Raw genomic sequence first — 21,287 nt, 5'->3', positions numbered from 1 at the left:
TGAAGGGTCATAAGTTCTGAACCTGTAATTAGAAGCTTGTTCATACTTGATGGCAGAGCTTGTCTATGAATGGAAATGGTTCAGAGAGTGAAGCAAACTTTAAATACCTCTTGTGGAATGGACATTAGGCGGAAAGTGTTGATCAGACAAGATTGTTGACAGTGGTCAGCATGTAGAGGAACAACAAAGGTACAATTTAGTGGTTGATGAGCTCTGCTGTAGCACTGACCAGGGCTCTCATCCTGGCAGCATGCTTCCTGTCACTGTGGAGCTTGGGAGCAGAAAGGGAAATTCTGTGTGGGTGTGAGAACCTGAAATTTGAGGTAGGAAAGCTGTTTGGGGAGGTGCTGCAAGTGATCGCTGGTGCTGTTGCTGCTGGAAGCAGGGGAGAGGGTGAGGAAGGCTTCAGGGCAGGCTCCCAGCACCTGAACCTGGGAGCAGCTACTGACGCAGGTATCCTACAGGTATCCCAATGAGTCTGAGGAGAGATATGAAATGGGGGCTGAGAGGAAGGGTTTGGAAGGGGGTTGATTGATAAGACAAAGACTGAAAATGGCAGGAACCAAAGTCAGTAGAGGGTAAGGATAAAGTGTAGGATTACCACCATTTACAGGCTGTGTGTTACTCAACCGATTGAGTTGGTACAGAGGTGTGCAAAGTGGTCATTTAGACATGGTCCATTAGAGATCAAGATTAACATCTAACAGGTAAGGGAGGCCAGAGACTGCAGTGGTTCCCAGCACAAAAGGGAGGGAATTCTACAAAACAGATGGAAAATAGGCTGATTCTCAGTTGATGTGTATATGGGATAGTTGCTTGAAGAAAAGGCCAGGAGGTCACAGCAGATTGGTAATTTTTTCCTGACATCAATAAATGTTTTACATAAAATTATTTCATTTTCTTCCATAGTGTCATAGGTAAGAAACTTCACTGTGGAGTTTTCTGGTTACTTTGATAGAGATTAAATTACATTTCATCAAAGCAAACCTTGGGCCCTGGTACATCTTGCTGTCTGAAAGATTATTTTGGGACAACACAGTGGGTATCTAAGGTCAACTGATACAGAAGTATAGTAAATTACTTGGCAAAAACATTACTTGGGTTGCACTCTTGTCATGATTAACTGTATCATTTTACAATGTCAATAGTTCTTCTGCTTTACATTTGATCTTAAATTGCTTTAGATTTATAAGAGAGCATCCTTGTCCTGTATTTCAAGTATCCAGTTAAACAGTAGATATGTCCAGGAAAAAAGGGTAAAATACTACATTTTTATTTTTGTTTTTAATCTCTGGGTCCTTGGGCTTGTCATGATTTATTTTTCTCCCTGGAACACTGCATTCCACAGCTTGTAATGGCCTCCCTTTTCTGCTTGGACACATCTATAAAGACATTTTGTAAGATTTATTGCATTCTTTTAACTTCTAAACACGAGGGAAACACAGATGATGATCCTCAGTTCAGACCAACAGCAGAGAATGAAAAAAGAATTAATATTTTTAAGTGGATGTTTCTCTATACAGTCCTGTGTTTTGCTGGGCTGTGCTCATCTCTGCTGTGGGGTCAGTGACAATAGGCAAAAAGATGCCTCAGGTAACAGAGGGCACTGATGTCGTGAACATATGAGCCAAGTCCTCTGGAGCTGCTCTTGAGTCAGGCATTTTCATGGACATCACAGTAGCCATTGGGATTAATCCTGTGAAGAGTTCACATAGGGCAGTCCATGGGACAGCAACAGGAAGGCTGTGGACTTTACTTTTTGGGTCAATTAGTTTTGCTTTCTGGTGCTTGTGGACTGCCCAGATGCTGTTTTCTAGTATCACAGGAATTACTGGAAAAATTGTGGTTGTTTGCTTGTATATTTTTACTTTGTAAACCTGTCACTCTGGTGACTTCTGTAAGTAGCTCTTTGTTTTCACTTTTCCTGTCCTACTAAATTTTTTGTTTACCATATTTTACATTATCTCTCTGGTTATATGGATTTTTTCTAATATTTTTGGTTTATGTGTTTAGATATCAGGATTATCTTCTGTAAGGCCCTGCTGTTTATAGAGTACACCTAGGGCTGATAAAAAAAAATCTTGAGCAGCAAAGAGCAGCTGAGAGAAGTTGGTTGCTCCATGTCTGTTACCTCTAGCAATAAACCCTCTCAATTTATTGGAGCAAGACTGACAGCAGGGACATGTTAAACTGCATAACCACACCCAAGCAGGCAGTGCTTGGCATCAGTCAGGCAGTACCACGTTCAGCATGGGTTATTAATGGCAAGGCTGTGGCATGTGACCCCACGCGGTGGGTAATTGGTCAGTGTGTAGAAGGGGTTGTTCTAAAATGCTTGCAATATGTGAACTCTTCAGTGGGTGACTTTGCACATTTTCAGAGAACAGTTTTAATAATGATCCAGCTCGTGTCAGGGCTTACATGGTGCATATGAGCCTACTTCTGCCTTTAATTAAAAATGTCACAGAAACCTCACTAAAACAATGAAGGTTGTAATTCAAATACCAACTTGTTGATCAGGAAACTTTTGGAGTACCTTCTGCCTTCCTCCTGTCCAATATGGGTCATCAGCATCAAACCAAAACCTCACTTCCTTGTGGAAAACACCTTGAATGATTTAGTTGCGTATGGGATCCATGCAGGCAGGAAATCCGAGGTGTGACTTGTAGCTTTTGCAAGAAGTGGGGATTGTGAGGGTTTTTTGATGTACATAAGCGCTTAATTCAGCATTCTTTTAACTCACTTGACTCAGCTGTTGTGAAATCTCTTGATGCCATTTAATAATCTGATTCAAGCAGAGATTTTTTAAATTTGGCATCATGTCATGAAATGGTACCAAAAGAGAGAAAACATTTTTACTCCTGTCATTGAGAGCCTACTTTTATGTACTTTGCTCGTGTTAATAAATTGTATTACAAATTACATCTTTTGTTAAGATATAATTTCCATTAAATCTTGAACTTAGGGATTTTTTTTCAATGGAGAAAATTAATTTTACATTATTTTGTGGTATTTCCCTTAAATGGAAGGCTTGAAAGACAACTTTTTTCCCCCCCACATGCCAGATTAATAGTGCAGGATAGCATTTGTCCTCTGGCTTTTTAGGCCACTTCTTCATTTGAGTCCCCTTTTGGCATGTTCATCAGAGGACTAGTAAGCTGTGGTAGGAACAGCAGGACAGTTTTGAAGGGTTCTCCTTTCTCAGTGAATTGTACTTGACTGTTGTTAGGCTGAGTTTGCTGTTTTGTCTTATATTTCTTAAGCTTGTTCTTTTTGTTGTTGCTCTTTGCATTAGTCCATCGTATCTCAACCTCTAATTTTCATTTCCAGAATAACATCAAGAGTTCTTATTTTACATGCTGTCTCTTTAAGGTTAATTTAGAGTTTTCCATGTATTCAGCATGTTTGTTATCTTGAACCATTTATATCTAGAAAGGAAAGACGTTTTTGCTGAATTCTCATTTAGGCTTGTCTTAAATCTTATTCTAGTTTCCTGCATATTGCACTTGACCTTCCAGAAATGCTGGGAGGGTCCTTGAGGATGGATGTTCCTGTGCTCTGCCAACAGGGTCCTCTTGAAGTTCAGGAGCCAGCTGGGTCATCTTCCTATTCCTTGTGCTGACCCTGCAGAGTGGCTCTGGGTTCCTATTTCCTGAGGATTTCAAGTGGTTTAATATTTCATAACATGATCTTCTAGTTAGTAATGATAAAGTTCAAGGTGGTTTTTCCATGTCCTTATCCTAATAAAGGCGTGATTCAAGATGAAATAAAACAAATCAGGCCTTTCAGCAGCAGGACTGCAGAAAGCCCATTTTAAGGAGATGAGGTTTGTCCATGTGATCCTGCAGCCCTCTCTCATGACTTCAGTCTCGTTAGATGATTTTGATCAAGTGTTACAGTGGGTTTAAGAAATCTGAGGGATGCATGGTTCTGGCAAAAATTAAAAATTAAGGAGAAGTAGCTACTCAGTTTGCAAGAAGAGCTCCTCCTCCTTTCTTATTTGGGTGGCAGCTATTATTAGAAGTTGGTATGTTTTCTAGCTAAGTGATGCGCAGTCCTATCTCTGAATCAGCTCACAGAATAATTTCTTCACCCAAACAAGAAAGTAGTGTGTGGCAAAGATGGAAGTATTAGAACAACTAGACTGAAGAAGAGAAAATAGTGAGTTTGAGTAGTAAGGATGAGTCTGCAGAGGCCATCTTCTGTAGTGCTGCCACATGCAACTCATTTGTCATGTTGTTTTTCTTGGTGTTTGTCTGTGAATTCTTTACATTAATAAACAACGCTGAGTGATGTATGGGGTGCTGTGCCTACTTTACTAGCCTGTGCATCACTCATCAAAGGATAGGCATCACAAATATGGAGGTTATCCTCCTAGAAGTGATATTTTGCTTTCTTTCTATGTTCACATGAGGTGCACTCACAGGATATGTGTCATCCCTTTTTGGTTTCCTGATTCTCACTGAGTCTGTTTTTCTGTCTCCAGGATGATACATAGCCTCTGTTAAGTTGCTTACTTTTCTAGGATTTGCTGTCCTTATATCCCTTTTAGTTCCAAATCCTTCAGCTTGTGGTATTTTTGTTCTAGAGTATGAGTTTTCCTGTATGGTTCTTCTGACTAGGAACTGCAGTTTGTAACTTTTGAGATGTAATTATCTCTAATTCCACTTACAGTTTGTGTGGTTAGTCTTAAGAGTGCTAACACATTTTTAAGCCACAAAAGTTTTGCTATCTGTTGATGCTCTTCGCATTCATTCTGTCTATTATATCTTCTGTCTGGACCACATGCTCCTACAAGTGGCTGCTTTCTCCATCTTGGCAGGGTCCCTCTGCCCTGTACAAATCCTTGTGCTGTCATTGTTATGGTTCTTCACCACAAAATAAGGCTCCGATCTCGCCATGTCTTTTTTCCCTCAACCAAGTATTAGGATGTTCTGAACCTATTGAAACTTTCTGACAGTTTGCTCACATACCCTGTTGATGTCTGTGATGCCTCCCAGCTCATATCAGAAATTTCTTTCTTGGATTTTCTTTCCTCCCCAGCTTTCCTTCAGTATGTTTTGTGCTGGTGCAAGTGACACCTGTAATGGTGTGATGGCCTGTGCCAGCATTTGTTATGTTCAGGATACTATTTTAATGAGGAAATGTCTTCAGGCTGTAGTCCTCTACCAGCTGTTAGGATATCCAAGTACAGAGCTTCAGTGTTTCATCTGATCTGCCTTCAGCCTCTTGCTTCTTCAGCCTCTCGATTCTTCAGCCTCTCTTTCTCAGTTGTCTCAGCAGGACAAACATCACTGTTTGTCTGGATGGCCTCCTGCAATGTCACTCCTTCAGTCTTTCATTGCCAGGAACATACATAAGGTTTTATGGTGAACACCCTCTGAGGGGTTTCCTCCTCCTGCACAGAGGTGGCCCCTCAGGCACAGCATGGTCCCCAGCCTGCAGCAGCATTCCCACAGTGCTTGCTGGTGCTTGGCTGACAGTTATGGCTCTGCTTCTGTTGGCTTCATGAATATTATTTTAAAGGATTTCAGAAGGGTTTGGGTTTTTTCTAATGTTCCACATTAGTATTTCCACAAAGTAGGTGCATTAGTTCCATGCTTTTGACTTTTTAACACTGAAATGGTGCCATTAGCAGGGACAAGAATTGCCTGAGGAGTGTTGGCTGTGCGAATGTGGGCATATGTCTATAAGGATGAGGTGCCAAGATGCAAATTTGCAGGAAATGCAATGTAGTCTTTATTGATGTTATTAGCATTCATAAAAGTTTAACTGTATTGAGGATGTATACATCTTCTTGCATATTTGTTATAGTTTTACAGAAGATATATGGAAGTGTTTTCCAACTCAGTATTTAAATTCTTTTTTAGAGCTTTTACTGTCTATTAAGAACTGGCTTCAGAAACTAGTCCCAAAACTCAATTAAGAAATCTGTTGGCTTATTAATTTCTAAATATCTGCTGCACACAGAACTTAAAATGCTACTCGCATTAGGTGTAATGACTGTTTCCTGACTGGAGAGTTAAATGGAAACATTTAAGTGGATTTCAGATCAAACATATGAACACTTGCAGCGTATTAGAACATTAATTTTAATTTGCTGTTTTGCACAGTCAAGCATTTCCTCCCAGAGCAATTTGAGTGTAAGTGGGTTTTACTGTAAGAGGTGGTTTATTGTTTGGTTGGTTTCATATTTTTGGGAATGCTTATTGCCTGGTTTATTTTTCTCTTGATAAAGTCAAGCATGAGTCCAGTGTGAAACAGGATTGCTTTTGCCCTCTAAGAGGAAAAGCCCTTACAATCCTCAGTGCACTGTCAGTGTCTTCTAGTTTCTGATGACCCATGTAGGTATCTGGGGCTTCAATCAGTGTCAGAGAAGCTTTAGAGGAAGGTATCCCTGCCAGTTCTAATATTTTGCAAGTCTGCACACTGATAAGCTGGATAGGGGATATGAATGGGTATGAAAGCTCCATTCTCAGACAGGAGTTTTTTGAATGTGTGCTCTGATTAATATTGTTTTTGTTTCCCCTCTTTCAGGTATTCACTTATAAACAGAGCACGATCACACACCAAAAAGTAATGCCTATGCATCCAACAAGCACAGAGAGTGTGGAAGACATGGCAGCACTCGTAGATCTCCATGAAGGCTCCATTATGCACAACTTATTCCAGCGATATCAGCAAGATAAAATCTATGTAAGTTTTTTCTAAAATTAAAAAAAATATCCACTGGGAATGTTTTTGGATGTTTTTGAATGCTACATACACTTCTACACTTTCAGTGACAGCGCTGTGTAAAGGACTCTCATTTTCCTCTTCTCCTTTAGACTCTCTACCCCAACAACATGTGCTGTGTATGTCACCAGAGACGTACACAGAGAGGATGTGGTGGAACTTAGTCTGTCACTGCCATTTGAAATCCTGTTAGGCCAAGATCCAATTCTGATCAGCTTCCCCTCTTGTATTGTAGTAAAAAGGTTATTATGATAGACGCATACAGTTGTCAAGCTGAGCATTTGTGCTGTTAAATAAAGATAGTTGGAGTTTGGGGTTTATGAGAGCAGACAGCTGTATACCAGTTTCCAAAACTAGGAATTAGTCCACAGAAGCAGAATTCCTTTTCTTAACTCTGTAATGAAGATTTTATTATTATATTTACCTGCTCCTTCAATACCTTCAACATTTTCATTACTCTTAAACTGGATACAAATCTTTCATGAGTCTTGAACTGCACTAATCATGAGAAAGATACAAGCATTATTAACAGCTGCTACAGGCTGCAAAATTGCACTTTTCAGTGGTTCAGTGGTTGGCCATTTTGGTTTGGGTTTTTTAACTAGTAATTGCAGAACACAAGTTTTGTTTCGTCATATGTCTGGGCCCTTGATTTGACCATATACCTGCTTTATTTCAAGCTTCATCTACTGAGTTTGGCTTCTTATTTTTAAATATTAGAATATCTAAGTGAAAAATAAACAAACTTTCCCTGTATTTAAGATTTGATGGAAAGCAAAAAAGGGCACAACGAAATAATATTCCTTTGCACATTACCCTAAAGTGGCTAGCATGGGGAATCCTCAAGACTGAGGATTTACATAAGTCTTTATGTATATTTTGTTCCTCAAACAAATGAACTGTTTTACCTTTCAGAAAAATCAGCAAACAAAAGATGAATAGCATAAATGAACAACCCTGCATGTGCGAATAAAAAACATATACTTGATAGAAGTTTAGTTTTCCATCAGTGTTGTTAGATTACCATGTGGTACTCAATCTGAGTCAAAATTTTAAAAAATTGTTTCATGATGTGCACTCACATAGAGGACACATCCCCTTTTAAACAACATGAGGGTATGAGTGTGATTTTTTTTGATGAGGCATAGAACAGCCTTGTTCTGAAGAGATGTGTCCTAGCTTCTTTCTTAGCTTGTCAAGGCAAGTTTAGGGTGTTCTGATCCTTGGTGCTTAGCGCAGTGTACTTTTCTAGACAAACAGGTTTGTGTGCTCTTAATGATGACAGATCTGCAGTTGCTACTGACTGTGCATTGTCCCTTCAGTTTTGTTAATTTAGCTGCTTACTCTTTTGAATCCACCTGAACAATTATTGAAAAGGCGGTTGGAAAAAAATGTGTGTTTTGAAATGCATATGAAAGCCTTTCTCTTGCCCTGTATGTGTAACTAGGAGCAGACTATAGAAGCATCTTCTTTTCTCCAACCTCATTGGTACCCCACTCCTACTGCAGCAATAGTATTGTTTTAGCAGGAAAGGGCTTCGGGAACAAAAATATCCTAAAAAACTGGATGCGTGTCTTGAGTAATTTCATCACAGTTTATAAATATAGGAGCATATATTTTAGAAGGGGGTGTTGTCATTGCAAAAGGAGGTCTGTCATTTTAAGCCAAAATTGCTTCACTATATTGAGCAATTCAATCATATTTTAATGTTAAAAAAAAAAAGACTGAAGATGTATTAAGCTTACCTTTGTTGAAGGTTTCTTTGCAGCTGATCATTCAAACTTGCTCGATCATTCTGCTTTGGGACCAAACCAGTCACAGTACAGGACAGTAAAAGCCATTGGAATTTATGCCAGGAGCAATCAAAACTTTACAGATTATACATTTGCCTTATCCTTTTACCATGAATGGCTTTGTCATTGTAGTTCACACATTGCCTCTTGTATCTGCCTCATCACCTTGGCTGTGTCTGCCCCTGGTGCATTAGGGATAAATTGGGAAGGTATGTACCACTCTCCACTGTGGGCTTAGGGGTTGATCATCCCATTGAAAGACTTCTTGCCATCCCCGGATACAAACCACCCTGTAATTGCTGTGTTTTGTCTTCTGGCTTTTATCTTTTACCTTTTATCTCAGTTCTGTGTGCCTTCTTGTTCACATCCTGAGTAGGGGGAAGAGATATGCAAAGGTTTATGCTGTCATTTTTTGAGTTCTATGCTCATAGTATTACAAATGTATTAGTGTGGTTCTTGAGCATGGCAGCTTTTTGTTCCTTTTCTCAGTGGCATTGAGACCAGGAAGCACCTTTTTACTTTAACAAAGAATACACTAAGTTGAGATTTGAGTTTTGGGGCTTGCTTGTTCACACACACATAAAAATTATATCAAGTGCAATATACTTAATTGTAGTATAAAGTGTATGTAATTTCAAAGGTAGAGAACAAACCATTAAAGGGAAATTTAAACAGTTACTTTCTCAGAAAGACAAATGTTTATGCAGATCTTCCTCTGTTAACTTATGTGTTCTGTATTTGAAGAGCTGTTTCTCCAGCAATGAACATTTAAATAAATATCTTCAGATGTTTGAGCTCAGTTTAATCTTCCATTACTTATTAGCATTTTTGTCTCACATACTCATACCCGTGTTCCTAAACTTTTCACTACTTCCTAATTCATACTACAAAGTTATTTGCTGTTGATGCCAAGTTTTGTCAAACATGTCAGCGACTTTATTTGCTGCTGCCAACAACTGCAGCTTTAAAGGGTCAGCAGAGGCTTTTCTGTATTTCCTGATATCTCCCGGGGAGGGAAGAATATTGACTTAGATTACAGATTATGTTCATAGTGAGAATGATGCCTGGCTCTGGACGCAGTTGAGGCTCTCAGCTGAATTTTTGCTGTTTGCAAGAACGTGAATGACAAAACATTCTTGCCTATGTGCAACCATCTTTTTGTATCAGTGGCAAGTCTGTTAACATCTTGTGATACATTTTGTGTGAATTTCCATGAAAGAGTATGTGCTTTCCCTTTCTAGTCTATGAGAAGCACAGGATATACAAGTCCTTTCTTGATTCTTCCAGGCAGGCTGGTACTGTCTGGTATTTTTTCAGGCTTTGTGACTAATACTGCATTTATTTGAAAGTTTGGTTCTGTGCTATCACCATATTTGTTGTCCAGCAAAGGACGAAATTTAGGATGGCAGTGATCATACGGTGCATGGGCTTTCATTGCTACTTCATCTCCCATTTTGTTCCTATTGGGAACAACAGTGGGTGATCCAGCTGTGGACATCAGCATACAAGGTTTAATGCTCCTCTTTGAATACTCAGATTAGCTCGCATGCTAGACTAGTATGTGGCAAAATATGGAAAGATAAACTCTAGTGCTAAAAATGGAGGATGGCCACATTTGAAAACAGAGCCTTTTGTGAAGCACTTGGGGGATTTGGTCACCTCTGAAGCGAGGCCATTACAGGGCATATGATGTGGAGAGGGCAAGTGCTGTGGCAGCCACTCTTGTCGACATTCAAAGGCAAATTGTTCCCAAGCTGTTGATTCTGGTTTACTTTTAGTTAAGTACACACTGCGGAGCAGACTGGCTCAGCCTTGGAGAGAATTCCATAAACCACATGGCGTGGATTGTGCTGTGAGTCACACAGATTATGGTGTTTGGACTGGCTCTGGGATGAGTTGCAGTTGTCTTGTCTCTGCCAGTGGTTGGTTATTGATGCGGGTGAGCAAATTTCAGAAGAGCAGAGTGGAGGATGAAAGAGCAGCTTTTGCTGAGGTGAGAGGCAGGTTGGAAATAACTGCAGTATATATTGTGCAGGTCAGTGCAGAGGCTTTCAGTGTCATACCCACCCTCATTTGCATAAATTCAAGCAATAAACAAGTTTCAAAACCCTTTTGATTAGCTTTTTCCTTTTGAATTAAGTTAAGAAATGCTAGGTAGGCACATCCACCTTTGAAGGGGTGATGATGATTTGACATGTGCCTGCCTTGTTTAGGTGGAGGATGTGCACCATGCCCAGAGCGGCGTTCTGCTTGTGGTCCCTCGGTCACCCTCCCCTGATGGGCAAGGAGAATGACTTCCAGGTTGTCCAACAGTTGGGTGTGGTGTCCAGGAAGGGTGAGGGACAACACAACCTATTTTTGCTCACTCTCAAATTAGGAGTGCGGCTCGCCCGCCGATAATTATAACCATCTGTTATGTTTGCATGCATGTGTATGAAAAGTTCTGTACCAGCCACGTCGACATGTAGTACTATACCAGCCACATCCACATCAGAGGGAGGATGATGGTAATTAGGAGCTCAGTTTTCATTGCTAGCGTCCCTTCTCTCTTCGGCTGAAGCGACAAACATTGAATAACTTGGATGAAAAAGTAGCATTTATCTGATTTTTTAAAAAGGTGTTGAACTGGAAAAGTTGTCTCTTCCCTGACAAGATTGTTGCAGAGCTCCTAGCCACTTCATGGTACAGAATGCTCAATTCTATCTGTTCTTAAAAGGGATTTTCAGTTATTTATGCATTGATTTTAAAATCTATTAGTGTTTATTTACTTAAGTAGCACATTCAGTTGTAGTTTGTTAAGCTTGCAGTAATTAGATAATTTATCTCCCTCAAAGTCATGAGGGCTCCCAGAGGCGACTAGTTGATGTTTGTGCAGTATTAATCAATAATCACCAGAGGGGTTTTTTCAAATTCTGTTTGCAGACTCAGACGCTTTAGTATCTAGGTCAGTTGCTCTCTGTGACTCATTTTTCTGGGTTTTTGCATATTTGGTTTTTTTCTGAGTACAGTAAAACTCCTTTTGGATCCAGGGCAGTTGCTCTGTACCATGCTATGATGGTCAGTAAGAAGTGGATATTGCTGCATGTTACAGTGAGAAAATAGTGCGGCACACTAAAGTCGTGGTTGATGTAATGCAGGCAGACATAATTCATACACTGCAATAGCACTCCTGCTCAGATGTCCTCTAACATGGACGCAAGTTGTAGGTGAAGGCAGAGAAACAAAGGAAGATCAATAGAAGCTACTGGAATCATAGAATCACTGAGGTTGGAAAGGTCCTCCAATGTCTTCAAGGCAAACCTTTGACTGAATGCCACCATAAATACACTAAACCATAGCCCTAAAGTGTTTTCTAATAAAGACAAAACCTCATGACTGGTTTATTAAATGGAAAAAGTTGGACACACTCCGTGCAGAAGCTGAACCTAAAAAATATGTATGTCATGGACCCCTACCACGTCCTGGAGAGCTCAACAGCCTCGGCCATTGGCGTTGTGTGCCTTATTATAAATAACTGTGGGCCATGGACTTAAAAAACCCCAGACAATGGTACCCAGAAACTGTGTCATTAATTAGTACCATAAAACATGTATATAAAAGCAGTACATGTGCCTAGAACAATTACACTAGCCCCTAAGTCTTGTGTGCAATCCAGCTGTGGTTACATGCTTCCTCTCCAGAGGCATCCACTGCTGTAGAGCAGTCCCAGGTAACCAGTGTGCAGGATCTGCTCTCTGGTCACTGGGGAAGCTACTCTGCTTTTACAGTAAAGAAATCTTCAAAGTGTGCTGATGAATCACAGTGTTTTTTACGCCTTCCTATGCTACTGAGAAGATGGGGAAAATTCTTGCCACCAGCTCTTTCCACAGAAGTGTGGAAGCAGAGAATGCTGGTGCTAAGAATGCATGACAAATGTCTATACATAGCTGCTTACCTCCATAATTAGAATGTTATGCTTGCACACATCAGATAATGTTTTCAAAATGCGGTTCAAAGCGAGTTCCTGTCTCCAAGCATTAATTACAGCTACCATTTCACATCTGTTACTAGAGAGCAGCAGACAAAGATCTATAAAAACACAGCAGGGCTTTAATTGGAAATGTAGTGAAATTTATTACTGGTGATTGTTATTTCTAAAGGCTGGGCAGTTATATAGATCAAAAATTGTCTACCACAGGCAAATTAACTCTTTTTATTAATATGTGTGAATGGAGAAACATAGCTGTAATGGTATGAGAAGTAAACAAATGCCATCAGTTGGTTAACCAACCTTGCTTCTGACTTCCTCCATTCTGCATGACTTGTGGAACTGCTAATAGTTATAATAACAGCAACAATAGAGAGTGTTTGTCTCAACTCTTGTCCTCACAAAGTCCTCAACTGAAAATACTGGGGATTTTAAAGGTGCCTATTTTCAGATCCAAGGAAGTATTTCAGCCTGAGGTGTTGTGATCAATGTGATAGCATTAGAAGAAATGAAAGGTATGTGTCACTGAGTACCCTGCCATGTATGCCACAGCTACACAAACACTTTGCAGTGTGTGCAGTGGCCACATGTGCACAACGCCTATACCAACAGATAAATTTATATTACGGTTTGCAGCACATTAGGTGGTGTTGGTAACCTGCTGGGTGTACACATGGCAGTAAGGATCTCACCTGCTAACATCAGTGAGCTGCTTTAGTGAGGTGGAGAGGGTGAAGAGGCCAAAGTTTTAATAAAACATGAAAGCTTGCTCTTTCTAGTCTGCTCTGTACCAGTATTTTTTTTTCTCAGTTGACTAGTTGGTTGGTTGGCGAATAAATAATAGATGGACTGGCAACAGGATCAGTTTCTGTTGACTTCCATGAGTTTTCTATTTGTAAAACAAAAGCTCTAAGACATCTTTGATGGCAACTTCATTTAGAAAACTGCATAGTAGAAATCTGTCATCATGTGCAGATTTTGTCATTGGTGATGGTATATATTGCTGATGTCTTCCCAGATTTGAAGGCTAGTATTCATTTATTGCATGTCACTGCAAATTCTTTGAGCCAAGAACAGAAAGCAGACCAACACGCATAATCAAAAGAAAAATCATAAGTCGCTTGCACAAATGCCAACAGCAGCTTAGTGCTGTTCAGAGTTTTTGTAAACAGTGCTGAATGTTTCTGCACGTGCCATTGCCTCACTTGGAGGTAAGCTTTGGCTCCTTTCTGTGAGATCTGTTGTTCCTAGTCCAGCAAAGTCTTTGAAAGGAGGGCAGGAATTTGGACTCCAAACCTTACGGTGCTTACCTGTTGCCAGCACATTTTCTTTACATAAGTTAGACTTTTACTGTAAAGTGAGATTTAAAGTGAGCTACACAAAATTTCCTGCCTGTGCTGTACTGTCCAGCTGTCTTACACACATATTCCAGCAGTTTAATACTAGAAATGCTGCAAACAACATATTTAAGTTGGGAGTGAGTTAATTTTTATAGCTATTGTTTATCTGTGTGAATGGGTTATTGATTCATAGCCAGCCTGTTATTTTTAATTTGCAAAGAGGTGGTCCCTCTCTCACAGGCAGTTTCAGCTTTTCCCCTTTGATGTTTGCCTGTCTATCCTTTTAAAAGCAAACGGAATCTGAAAGTTCCATTTAGCAGATTTTTGACAGTTAATTCCATTTGCCATCTCAGTCCTGATTTCTCGACTGATGGCTGTTTGGCAGCAGTTCAGTGCCATCCAGCTAACTACCTGGCATAGGGATAGATTTCAGTTATGCTGGCTTTTGATTTCTCTTTTCATGCTCTGTTAAAGAGTAATTCCTGCTCTTCCTGCTTTCCACCTGAAAAAGCCCTTTCTATAGGAGAGGTCTTCAAATATATTAAAGAGCCACGGAAGTTATGGAAGTCTGGATATCAGTATTAAAATACTTTCAGGCAGAATTAAACAGATCTGTGAAGCTTTATGTAAATTTCACCAGTGTTGTAGAGACACTGCTCTTCATCATTTTACTGGCATTTTGCTTTTCCTTTGTGTGTATTTTCTCTGAAAAGCCCCTTCATCTCTCCAGTCTGAATGTATAGGAAGGAAGAAGACCATTTTTTTCTTTTCCTTGCTGGAGGGTAAATTAGACCTTCAGACAGTTTTGAAAGGTTCATTTGAGCATTGTGCAATAACAGAGCAGGAGGAAGAACTGGTTTGTGCCACAGGCCATTTGAAATTAAGTGATAAGCCATGGGGTCTCTGCTTTTTGTGAGGCCTTTTTTTATTTGAGCTCGAGCTCGCCTGTTAACTGTGCTCACAGATTGCTACAGTCTCATGTGCAAACTTATTTTCACATGCTGTATTGCAGCCCATGAAAATAACAAAAATCAATGTCTTGTTCTGATCAGTCATGTTTGTGTTCAGGAGGTCACCGCCTCTATCTGCATGGCAATGGCAATGAGAGAAATTCTAATGTAATTGTTTATATGAAAACTGTACAAAAGATCATTATTCTGACCCAGTAGATAGGACTGCTGCATGGTAGAGATTGCATTGTATTAGTCAGTAAAAAAGTACAGTAAAAGCAAGGAGACTTGAGGCTTTTTACACAGGAGAAAAACTGCCAGAGACCTGTGAATGTCTTAAAGAAGGAAAAATGTGTATCTGACGTCTGTATTATTATCTGCTGGTTTGGTTTTTACCTTTGCGTGTAACAGTGCTCTTTTATCAACCTTTTTTAAATTGATTTCATACTTCCTAACTGGATTGCTTTTGGTGTGGATTCAGGCTAACACTTGTAGTGTTTCCTTGAGTAATCCCCATCGACATGGAACAATCTGTCCAATAGGAGAAAATGAAGATAAAAAGATGAGATTAAGCTGTAAGTGTATCTCTTCACCAGGTGGAGAGGTCTTTACCATCTCTGAGCCTTCTGTGGAAGCAAAAGGTGTCTGCCTCTGTGAAGTTTTGGGTATTTACATTGGCACCTAACGTGACCAAAACCCAGTTTTTAACCCTTAAGAAACAGACCTAGGCAGTTTCACTTAGCTTCCTAGAACAAGGACTCAATGAATGTGCAAGATTGAAGCTGTAGGGAACAGAGCGAATCTCTTAGTGTAGAAGTTACAGTAGCTGGGTTACTAAGTACAACTTTTTTCCTGAAGAGATAGCACAGCCTTTGCCCTTGGAGGGGCTCGGGAAGAGGACTGTGTTGCTTTACACTGTTGCACCAAGGGGAGCTTAAGGTCACATTAGCTGGATTGAAGGGTCAACATCGCAGACAAGGCTGCATGTAAGAGGGTGTCCTGTTGCCCAACAGTTGCCTGTGGTCACCTGAAATCACGTTTTAAAATAGTCCAAAACTATTCCAAAATCTTCATGTGAGCTGTGCTGGTGGAATCAAGCATAAAGCCTGGCTTTGGAAAGGCCTTGGTCTGTTATGCTTTGGATCCTTCTGTTCTCAGAAGGAGAAAAGGCCAGCAGGGAAGCGGTTGGTGGGAGAGGCTGCTGAAGTTTCCATCGTGGACTGAAGGACATGGTTTGAAAGTACAGCTGAGCAGTGTGAGAAGACACTTTCCAAAACCAGTGACAAGGAGAACACATAGAAGGTGGCCTTGGCTGTAGGTAGCTGATCTTTCTAGTGACATTCTGTGTCATGTTCTGGTTCCCTTCTAAAGGTCCTCTCCTGTGGGTGCTAACTCTTGAATTTGTAATGTGGCCTGTGTATTTACAGCAGCTCATTTTGCAATCAATCCTATAGCTGAATTTCAGAAGAAAAAAACAACAGTTTAGGGGTCATAATGTTGAATGCATTTACAAGGAACACAGATATAGAGAAAAGCAAAGCTGATGTAAATTTGGGTGGTTGGAAGTTCACCATGAGTCACCAGACATGGTGAGGACTGCAGGAGCCCAAGGATGTAAAGATGATTATAGAGTATGGCATTTCCATCTTAGGAATGGCTTCATTGGTTGAAAACATTTAAAACATGCAGTTTTAAAAAACATTAAATTGTAGTTTAGTACTTCACTTTGATTATGGTTTTTAAGAAAGAAGCTTTGCTTCAGGCATGAGACAACTGGATTCTGTCCCACTGAAATTAGCATGGGACTAGCTGAAAGACAGGGTATACTTACCACAGTGAGGATAAATTGAGATCCTACCATGAATGAGGGCATTAATTACCATCCTCTTTATGGCATACCATTGCCCCTTCTTCTGCCTCCCCTAAAAAGCACACCAAAATGTGGCCCAGCCATCTTTCTCCTTTTTCTGCTGATCTGTATGTAGTAGACGTTTGGTTTTCTTTGCCACAGAATAAACTCAACCCTGATTACCATCAATCCTTTCACCTGAGGGAACTCTGAACCACAAAGGACATAGCTGCAGTGTAGAGCAAACTCTTCTGTTCCCAGGTTTTTCATCCTGACATCTTAAAATTGGGTGTTGAAAACATAACAAAGTTTGATGGCTATTTCATGGTCTTTTAAAAGTTGCCTGCCACTGCATGTTCTGTGAAAACACTGGTTTTATTTGATAAGGTTCCTGTAGCTGTGATGATTTAAAGGTACATGAGATGCACAGGTTGTGTGGAATGGTGATAAAAATCTTTTCCCATGCCTTTTGTAAAAGTAACATAGAAGTAGCCATTTGAGTAGCTTATTTGAGGTGAGCCAGTTGTACTACAGTTTAATTTGAAGTTTCCCATATATTAAGGGTAAGCCCAGAAAGTAGTTCATGTGGAATAAATTGGCAGGTTAATACCAATACCCCATTTAAAAAAAATCCTTTTACTTTTCAGACACAGAATCAGTTCCTTAAGAGACTCCAGGAAATTCAGAAGTTTTTCAAAAACAGTCCAGAAACATATTTTTGAGGCATCAGTACGCATGTTTTTTTTTTCTCTAATAACATAGACTTTTCATGCTTTAAAGAAGAAAGGCTTGAAAGTGCTCTTAAGAGAGTTGGACAAAGTCCTGTTTCTCAATGTTAGTGTATATATCTGTAACAAAAATCTTAATTTCTGTGTTTGATCTATTCCAGCATCTCTAGTTCCAAGCTGTGAAGAATATTTTGATTTTTGGTGATAGTAAGGAAATACAATGATAGAAAGAAATAGATTAATGCAGTCTTCTTATGCCTGTTTTAATAATGCAATCAGTTTCTGTTTCTGTTGATTGTTGATCAAAGATTTAGTTCAGGAGCAGCAAATAATGTGCTTTAACAGAGTCCTCCAGTCTGCTTCTGCCTTCTCTCTCCCACTCTCTCTGTAGCATGAGATATGGAGAGCCTGTGTGTCCGTCCTTCCCTGCTTCCCCCTTTTTATTTATTTATTTGTGAAAGCAGGAAGACTGGGATGTCTCAGATGCTAGAAGTCTGTGAAGTACAGAGGGACACCTTGATGTAGAGAGTGTAAGGTCACGAGAAGGGCAGTGTAGAATAAATTTAATGACGTTACATGAGAAAAGTAAGCTTGGGTAGAACACAGATATCATAAAGGATCCTCAGAAACAGAAAAGTTACTGTGGAGAAGTTTTGACATAAAAGGGAAGAAGTGCAAGGTGTATGGTTGCTGGATATGGAACAAACCTGAAAGGATATACCCCAAAATTCTAAAAAGCATCTGTGAAGGGGAAAAGATGAAAAGCAGGGTGACTCTGGTGTATTCGGTATGTTTGGTTTATAGGAATAATGGTCTTCCATTAGCACAGTTTTCTTTTTCATTGCTTTTTCATTATAGAGAATCTAAAAAAAAATTAAGGGGGAAATTTCTTACTCTGTTTTTTTCTCTTTTAATCTGAAAGCCTTTTCTACATGGGAAAGTAAGACATTTCAAACTGTATTTTGTTCCTACATTGCAAACTTTTTTCTTGTAGTACTAAGTATTACACGAAAGTGGATTTGGATCAACAAAAGCTTGTATGTAATTTAGATTTGTTTGGCATCAAACTAAAATAAATTGATTGTGTTTTTATTAAAAAAACCCCCACCCTCTCATGTTAGACAGGACTACTCTGACTATATTAAGTTTTGCTAGAGTGCTTCTGTGGGTCACAGCAGTCTTTGTCAGCTCTCGTTAAAGAATAAATTGTTTTTCAGTGTTTGAAGAACAGTGGGATGATTTCAAGACAGAGGCTCAAAGCTAATTGCTATCGGAAGGCAACAAGCAAAACAAAAAGTGTTCAAAGAACTGATGAAAAATCTCTTCCTTTCTTAAGTACAGCTTTAATTTTGTCTTGCCTTACTCCATGTCTAGCTGAGAAGATAGGATTGGAACTTCTGATTTTGAAAGTCCTTGTAGACAATCAGCAAACAATCTTGTTTTCCCTTTTTGCTGAAAGGGGGAGCAGGAGTGTCTGTGGTTTGTGATTAAAAGTGTTTTAGGAGATTAATTAACAATGTAAAATTCCAGTAAAAGTTTGAAAGTGCAAAAGGAAACCAACCTTTAATACAGTAATCAAAGTGCTGCATTGGGATTCAGGCTGAGTAACTCAACTTTAATTTATTCTTTGGTTTAAATAAATATATTAGCCATGATCTGATAACAAGTTGTTGCTGGTTTAGTCTGTACCAAAGTAGTTCAAGAGTTTTGTATGGTTCTGTGTGAAGCCTTGAGACAGTCATATATCAGGGAATAGTAAACTGCCTTGTTCATTGCTATGGATTTAAGGGGTCAGGCTTCTAACTGGAGTTCTCACAGTATATCACTGAAAAAACTCTCAAACTATTTCAACTGGAAGTCTTCAGAACTCCCCTGTCTGCTTGCTAGTGCTCTGGCAGCATTTCTCCCATTCATAACTGCTTTGGAATGCTTTCATTAAAATAAGTAATTATTGACTTCCAGAATCAGATTAGAAACTGCAAAGAACAAAAGGAAAATTTAGATTACTGTCTTACAAGCAAAGTGGAAGTGTCATTCTTATGTGATTATACCTTTTCTGAAATTTCACCTGCTTTGTGATGTTGGCATCATATATAATTTAGAGATCCTGCTTCTGATTGCTAACCCATTTAATTTGCCATATGCTGATGTCTGGTGCAGAAATGGTGCTCAGGAGACAGCACACGTCCACTGAGCAGTCCTGCATTCTTTGTGTGTTTTTACACCAGTTTAACCTGCTGCTAAGACGCTTGCAGACCAGAAGGTCTGTCCTGCAAAAAAGGGGTTGTGTTGTGTGGCTGCTCAAGGTCTCCAAGGCAGGGCAAGTGGAGGAACCTACAAGAAGAATTCAGAGGGAATTTTTACAGGGGCATGTACTGACAGGACAAGGGGGAATGGCTTCAAACTGAAAGAGAGTATGTTTAGGTTAGATAATAGGAAGAAATCCTTCACTGTGAGGGTGGGGGCACTGGAACTGTTTGCCTAGAGAAGTTGTGGATGCACCATCTCTGGAAGTGTTAAAGGACACATTGGATGGGGCATTGAGCAATCTGTTCTAGTGGAAGGTGTCCCTGCCCACAACAGGGGTCTTGGATCTACATGATCTTTGCTCTCCGTCCAGCCCAGGCCATTCTGTGATTCTATGAAGTTGAGAGTTGGTAGCATTTTTCATGGGAATACATGTGTCCTTCCCCCCTCCCTGAGGTCCCTAACTTTGTGGGTCTTAAAGCTGCCAGTCTAGGATCTACTGCTTATAAAATATTGCTACTAGTAAGACCTTGTAATAGGTACTGGATGGGATAACTGGTAAGCCTGGAAGTGATGTAGGAAATTATTCTTGCAGCAGCAGATCTTGCTGCAGTGGAGTATCCCAGAGGCAATTTACAAAGATTTCTGGAAGATTTGTCTTTTAACGTGACCTTTTAAAATAATTGGGATAGTTTTTAATAACAGTGCTACTTCAGCCCATTGATACTTTGCTGAACTACCTTGGGTGAAGGCAGAACTTTTGCTTGGGCCAGCTAACTCCTTAGTCCATGCAGACTAAACTGGTTGTGGCTACTCCTGGGTCGGGCTGTGACACCTAGTAGGTGATAAATGTGATATACTGTGTCTGTGAAGAATATGCTTTTTTTCATGATCTTGCCTTGGGATGAGGAAGTTGTTTTTGAAGTCCTGAGTTTGTTCTGTCATGTGCCATTATAATTTGGTGGCAGTTTGTGCATGCATTTAACTTGTCCTGCAAGGAAGTAGTGCATATTTAAAGCACTAGAAGACTGGAACCACTATTCTGCACCTTTGTCAGTAGAGACTATGGTTCTTCACATTTTTGCTGAAAGGAAAAGATAGAGAGAAGGAATTTTTTTAAATAGTGACATGTCTGAAGCATTACTCAATGAGGTGATTTTTTCACCAGTATGATTTCTGCTGTTCACTGGATTTCTTTTATTGCGTAACACACAGCCCATTTCTCTATTGTACTTTACTGAATTACAAGGCAATGAAGCCAGCTCACTTTATTTAATAAACTTTTATAATTCACAGTAATGACTAATATTCTGGAAGTCTTTCTGTCACTTATAAAAAAAAAAGTGCTTAAGTCATGTGAAAGACTGCCCCATTTTAAATGAGTGTATGCAGAAGTGGACTGCTGTCGCCTATTCTGATATTTACTGTTTTGAAGAGAAGCAAGAAAAGTCCCAATGTGTAGCCCATGGTGATGCAGTTTTGCCAGTGCTTTATCGTAGGGGTACTGTTCTGTCAGGTACTTACTCTTGCAGAAGCTGTAGAGTGATTATTTACTTATGAAGCTAGATGGTATCATGTTTCATGGGGATTTTTTTATGTACATCTTTGCCGTGGCATCTGTTGTGATGATGTGCCTCAAGTTACTCTTTTCCAAAGACTTCAGCCAGACTTTAATAAG

At 39.7% G+C, this 21,287-nt stretch overlaps 1 protein-coding gene across 1 annotated transcript in view; it reads left to right on the top strand.

Moving 5' to 3' along the window:
* The window catches only part of MYO10 (myosin X), a gene marked incomplete at its 5' end in the record, with an annotated part of 126,993 nt that overhangs the window by 30,528 nt on the left and 75,178 nt on the right, over nt 1-21,287 (top strand). The window contains 1 exon segment of the mRNA XM_031058256.1: nt 6,538-6,696. Coding sequence (XP_030914116.1) covers nt 6,538-6,696 — 159 coding nt within the window.

Source organism: Geospiza fortis, unplaced genomic scaffold, assembly GCF_000277835.1.
Source record: "Geospiza fortis unplaced genomic scaffold, GeoFor_1.0 scaffold281, whole genome shotgun sequence".
NCBI classification, from domain to species: domain Eukaryota; kingdom Metazoa; phylum Chordata; class Aves; order Passeriformes; family Thraupidae; genus Geospiza; species Geospiza fortis.
The sequence above is the reverse complement of the archived record's forward strand: the minus strand, read 5'-3'. Positions and strand labels throughout refer to the sequence as shown.